General features: G+C 44.2%; 1 protein-coding gene across 7 annotated transcripts in view; it reads right to left on the reverse strand.

The window, feature by feature from the left end:
- The window catches only part of cpeb3 (cytoplasmic polyadenylation element binding protein 3), a 42669-nt gene extending 36089 nt beyond the window's left edge, over nt 1-6580 (reverse strand). For 3 of the 7 annotated variants that reach the window (XM_019272802.2, XM_010734583.3, XM_019272799.2), the window contains exons 1-2: nt 4418-5076; nt 3170-4143 (exon numbers count right to left, since the gene is read on the reverse strand). In XM_019272802.2, the coding sequence (XP_019128347.2) occupies nt 3170-4143; nt 4418-4523 (1080 nt within the window). In that variant the 5' untranslated portion in view covers nt 4524-5076. Of the gene's footprint in view, nt 1-3169; nt 4144-4417; nt 5077-5605; nt 5844-5898; nt 6078-6444 lie in introns of those variants that run through there. The other 4 variants (XM_019272803.2, XM_019272804.2, XM_019272801.2 and 1 more) reach the window with 4 other exon arrangements.
- Nucleotides 6581-6635: the final 55 nt, after the last annotated feature.

Below are 6635 nucleotides of genomic sequence, written 5' to 3' on the forward strand. Positions count from 1 at the left end.
TAAAAAAAACACCCTCAAACTTATTCAAATGTAGAGAAAGCTTGCAAATATGCTGAACGGCTCCAAATATTGAAACAAGTATTGGTATAGGATCTGACCTTAGTGTCTGAGAAAATAACCCTAATGACATCATCTGGGTTCATCTGAGTTTGAGCTTGGAATTTGCCCCCAGTCCTCTCAGGGAGAGGACACTGAGGGACTAAAAGTCACAATATCTCATCCTCTGCCATCATTTTTTTTTTCAACTTTACGGTAATAAAGGTTTATAAAAGGTAGTAAAGTCTGTTGTTCCCGCCTTGATTTATGTCAGTTTGAAACAAATGTATGCATGTTTTAAGGGAGGTTTATGGGTAACTCCGGGTAAGGCAAGTCTGATCAGGACATGCTTGAATCATCACTGTATAAATAAAAGTAGGTAAAATGGGAGCAATAAGTTATGTGGATTTTCTGTTTGGTTTCCTAGAGAGAATCCTCCATGTGTTTGTGATGTTATGTTGTGCTAATACTGACAAATAATAAAATATAAATACGTAAGTAAAGCACCTTATGGCATCAGGGATGCAAACAATGATTAACTTCATTATCGTTTCAGTTTTCAAGGTAATTTCTTCATATTTTTTGTCTTACTTCTTGATAAAGCCAATTATGTTAAATTTATGATAATCTGCAACACAACAAGACAGCAAATACTTGTCATTTTTTGCTTTTAAAACTCAAACCCAATGTTTGTTTGTTTTTTTTGTTTCATACTCATTTTCTGTCACTTGACTCATTCTAGCTCTAACTGACACAGAGTATGCATGACTGAGTGTCACTTTAACCGTAATGTTTCATCAGTCAGAACTTGACCACACGAGACCACATGACTGTACTTCATCTGTGGCTGTGCCTGAGTTTCACTTCAATAAACAGACCTCTCTGTTTCCACTATACAGCATGACGCGTGGCCCCGTGACCTTGTCTCCTGGTGGAGAGAGCTTGGACCTGTACACCGGCCAAGTCAGGAGAAAAGAGATAGAGGCACTCAACAGAGGAAACTGTGTAATAAAGCTTAGGGAGGCCTGACTGACACACACACACAATCATTATCTCCTCAAAAGGCTATATACGTTTCAAGCTGGTTGGAATTTCACCCTGCGCTGGGCTGTGTTACGTCTGCACATGTAGTGCTCTCCACAGTAGCAGGTTAACATTTTGGCTGGTGCTCCGTTCTCCCCGAGTCATCGCTTTGATCAGGCGAACAAGTACTCCTTTTTAAGCAAGCCTGTGACTTAAGGGAAGGAGAAAAGTTGGCTTATTTTTAAATATTTTTTTATGTTGGCTTGTTTGTCAGGCAGCATAACTAAACATAGGAGAAACACATGACTAGCCATGTGAAAAAAGCCACACAGTATTGGGACTGTTCGTGTCAGTCTACTCTGCAATCAGACACATCACTCAAGACATCCTGTCTCCACTGAAATAAATTCAAACCAGTTTGAAACAGACTCTCTGGTGTCCAACTATGATGAGTCCTGTGAGATCCGTGTGTATGGACCAAAAGACAATAACAATACTGTGTGTCACCTCTCATGGAGTGGGGGCATTTGGTGATGAAGCCAGAAATACAGGAGAAGATTGGGACTTGACAGGGAAACATTTTCTTTGTCTGACTCAAACTGTCACACTAATTCTGAATTCAAAGGATAAACAGGACATCCCCTCCCCTCTGTCAGTGTTTATTATGGTACTCTAATATGCTGGTCACATGTTGTGATATGAACATACAGCCAAAACTGCTTGGCCTTGTTTCAGTTTTCTCGCAGCAGAAACAGACACATTTCAATGTCAGCACTTGTATCAGGTTTATATTTAATTGAATATTATTTATTTTTAGTTGTCTTCTTCTTCTTACTGTAGAATTGTATACATTTCTACCACCTTCCGGGTTGGACCCGGTGCTCCTTGTCCATATCAGGTTCAAACCCCGCCCACCGACTGATCACAAGCCAATCAAATACGAGCACCGATGTTGCCTTTAAGGACTGTCGAAAAATCTGCAATTAAACTTTGAGAGCGCACATGAACTACCAATAAATGTTGAAAATACTGACAGAGCAATAGACTTCTCTGCGAGATAAGCAGTGTAGTGGCACTGAACCGTGTTAAAACGATAATAAGAATAGTAGATACACTAATAATAATATTGATAATAATAATAACTAACTTAATAGAACGCATAAATAAAGAAGTATAATATCTGATGCATGATATTCTCTATTTCCTTTTTTTTATATTTATAAAATATTTATTTTATTTTTTATATACATATATATTTGAAAAACAGAAATCCTTAATGATTATTGGGGAAGACTGGCAATCAAATGAGCGTACACAGGTGTTGTCTGTTTGAATTTAGAAGGTTACGAGGGGCGCCTAAATGCGTCATGTGTCCTTTAAACCTCACGGAGAGCGAGCTGGCAGAGGAAAATGAAGCATTTGCGCAATAAACCGTGGCCGGGCGACTATTTCTGGCATCGAATCGCTGTTGTTTGTCATTGATTTCGCACAAAATAGCCGTGATCAATGATTAATACTTCATGGGCTCACTGTCTCGTTCGATTTCTTTGACCTCCACAACGCAATCTTCCCAAGCCATAAATGTCCCTGCTACCGGCATAACCCGATGGTCATTTGTCAGTTTAACCAAGCAACGCGAGCCAAAGCTTCGGTCCATGGCACGTTTAAAATAAAGGTGTTTCGTGCTGAATTATGTAGATCGAGATCAAATGAAAGCCTCTGCGCCCTAATGGCAACCTATCATCACTGTGTGAGAAACGCTGGCTATGCAATATGAATGCTTTATAATATGAATATACGATATAATTATTATAATTGGAAATGTGGTTAATTGACTATGATATAAATAGCTTATCAATTACAATTAAATGGACCTGTAATGAATCCGTGGTACCGATGAGTTCAGGGTGACCTTAGCGTACTTGTAGTCTTTTAGCTCAGGCTGATGGCTTCCCTTTGATATCTGTATAGAATATATCGAAAACAATCACTCCATAGGTCTATGGTTTTATAGTATAACTGACAGCATGTCACAGCCGTCAGCGTCTTTAAACACAGGCTAAAGCACCAGAGGTAGGCCTAGGCCTGCTCTCACTGGGAATGTATTTACCTGGAAAGGCAGTATGTTGTTGCTGTTGTCAGTCCTGAAGGGGCTGTCCTCCATCCAGGGCTTGGGGGTGAGGGGACCAGGTCTTGGGAATTTTGGGGGTGCTATAACATTGCTGGTATAGGGCTTTTTCATAGGGGAGATGGGGTTCAGGGGTGATGGCACCCCGACGCCGACTCCGACCCCGACCCCTACCCCGACGCCCACAGCTCTGCGCGGGTCCCTGCCTGCCTGCAGCCCGCTCCAGGGGTTAGAGGCTGTGCTCCATGCGGCGTTTTGGTGATTATTCCAAGCGGACGACGGGGCAGAAGAAGAAGACGACGACGAACCCTTGCTGTTATTCATGATGGTCTGATAAACGTTTCTCTGGGGGAAGGGGCCTTGACTGGGGCTGACAGGGGATCTCCTCTGCTGGGGCTGCTGCTGCTGCGGCGGCGGCGGCTGCTGCTGCTGCTGCTGCTGGGCTTGCTGTTGATGCTGTTGGGACTGGGGAGCCAGACCGATCTGCGGGGAGAAATTCCCCCCAAAGACCGGGTTGACAGGGTGGGGGAAGTTCTGGAAAAGCATCGTCCCGTTCACCGACGGTATTCCCTGGAAAAAGCTATCGTCCACGGCGTTTGTGGTTCCCGTGGACCAAGTGCTCCCAAACGAGGAGGAAGGAGAGGAAAGGGGGCCGCCGGTCTCCTGCGGCTGGTGGTGGAAGCTCAACCCGGGCAGGATCGGCGACTCCATCGGCACCTTGTCCTTGCTGCTGCTGCTGCTGCCGCTGCTGCTGCTGCTGCTGCTGCTGCTGTTCAGCGCTGAAGCCGCTTGGTTGCTCCCGGTCGACGGGCTCTCCGACTCCGATGAAGAAGAAGTGGGTTCCGATGACGGGGTCGGGGTGGAGGGAGGAGGGTCTACTTGCGTCGGATCTTGCTGATGGTGAGGCTGGGCTTTGTTTTTGTCCATCAGTAAATCATCCTGCATGGTTTGCTGAGCTGCAACGAGGGGAAACAGAGACGAGGAGTTATTATTATTGTTGTAATTTAGGAGCTCATGCACCGGGCTCGCTGGGCTGCTGTAGTATCTGATGAACTGGGACAACTCCGACAAGGATATGATGTTAGAGGGACCAGGCAACTGCAAAGCGAATGCGTGATCACCCATTTAGCCAAAAAATAAGAAGAGGAAAAACACACTTCCCAAGACTATACCAGAATGATTCATAAATCCCACAAATTACACACGGGGCATATGGCTGCAGATATTCACCAGATTTCGCCACGTCTCGTTTTTCCTTCCACTCAGGAACTCCGGAGCTGCAATGTGAAACTGATTCAGTGTGTGTTTTTTGCCCAAGGACCTCCCCTATATTCATTTACATACGTCAGTAAATACAGCTGTCCTTCAACAAGGTTAAAAGACAGTTCTACCTTGACCCAGGCACTCCGAGACACACACACACACACGACCACAGAGCCTTTCTACACTAAAAGGCACACTTCGCCCCTTTTGTACGCAGTGGAAAGTGACGCACCTGAAACACTTTATTATACCGCAAAGATCTCCAATGTACCGGCTCAACCCTTTCCCCTAACATTAAACATGTACTACATTTATTATATTTCTGCATTGTGCGTGAGAGCATTTAATAAATAAGATCAAGATGACTGGCCACACATGAATAATATGATTTATAGTAAGGGATTTTATTATAGCGCAAACAGGGACTCTGCCCGAGGTCCGCATTGACACAGCAACGGGGTTAGCTCTGACACAATACAAGATGTACTCATGTAACCTGCACTTTAAAAGACAATAACAACTTAAAGCCGAAGCTGGAACATGAATGAAAGCTGCCCCATACGGAAAGAAAGTCACACCATATACACTGAACCTTGCATGCAAAATGATCCTTTACTTTGCATTTCAGAGACAACGCCTTGCAAAAAGCCCAGTTAACACAAGCACACACTCAGATGTTATCATGACGGCTGTTTTGAATCGACAAAGCCATAAAGCTGTCACCGTGTCGAATTCAACAGAGCAGGACAATCTAAAATGTAAATAAACCACAATATGTTTGATTATTGCAACGCAGCACCGAGCAACCGATCTGTCAGCTGGAACACAAGCAAAACCATATTGTATGGCACAGTGTCAACTCATCCAAGGTTAAAATGATGCCAAATTAAAACCCATGATAACACTGATAAGGTTTCCTCTTGACTGTCGGAACCTGGCCGGAGGAGAGCTAACACGCAGCCCACACTGAAAGGCCTTTGAGTAACATGACTACGACAGTCTGTCGACTTTGAAAATAACACTCCTGATAGATGACATGCCGGATAATTTCAGCAGCATGATGGCACTGACACAAGTTGGACTTTCAAGGTAATCGCAATAGTCTGCATTGCACATACACACACATACACACACACACACACACACACTCCCCACCAGTTAATCCGTGTTTTCTCCTCCAAGAGCTGCGCTTCCAAGGTCACCAAAGCAGCACAATCAGCAGCCTGTATAGTAGCTCACCTCACCGACCCCTTTACCACACACACACTGCCAAAACTTGACCATTCAAATGCCAATATATCGCGCCGACCGAGGCATCCGACACATTTTCTGTCTTGCCTTGCAATCCCCCCCTTTAATCCATATGTGTCCCTCCACACAAGCGACACACAAAACAGCATGCACACACAGCGTGGTCGCATCTCTGCCTCACGTGAAGTTTGAATTACCTTTATCGTTCACCTTTTGGGGACTCTGTAAATAAAGATATTTCTGTTTGCCTCGTCTGGGTTTAGATATGACAAACGAGCTACCCTTGTGCCGAGGTAGTCAGCAGTTGCCTCAACAGCTGATTGACTGCGGCGCATGGATGATGCCGAAGAGGCTGTAGGGAGTTGTAGTTTCTCACTATTGCAGTGGCTGGTCAACAAATGTGTTATGTTCTCTGGTGACTTGCTGCGATGAAATAACATGATTCAACTTCAGAGGCGAGGTTACAAGATGAAGCAACGTGTCAAAGCAGCAATTAAAAAGAGTGGTGAGTGATTGGCATTAACAGGCTCTCCCCCTCTCCCTCCCCCTCTCCCCCAATACACGCACGCGCATATGTCAGTGAGAAATAAATAATAAGTTTATATCATTTGATTTCTTACATCAATATTTCAGAAAGGCTTACGTGGCATGATAAAAAACTAACTTTCAGGCGTGAAAATAAGCAGAGAAGATGAGGAGCATTACTTTGTCAAACATATTATAACCTTTATAAAACGTCTTACCGATGTTAGACGTGTTCTGCAGCCATATGTGCATCTTCATGATGGTTGTATCTCCAAGAAGCCGTGGTCTCTCTTTGGCACATCTATCGGGAGTGGATTCAGAACATTAATTTGATATTTTTGGCCATAAGAGGGAGGGAAGCGTCATGAAACTACATTTCCCATGACATGGGACACGGTCCTTGTTTTGA

The sequence above is a fragment of the Larimichthys crocea genome, chromosome III (genome assembly GCF_000972845.2).
Source record: "Larimichthys crocea isolate SSNF chromosome III, L_crocea_2.0, whole genome shotgun sequence".
Taxonomy (NCBI): Eukaryota; Metazoa; Chordata; class Actinopteri; family Sciaenidae; genus Larimichthys; species Larimichthys crocea.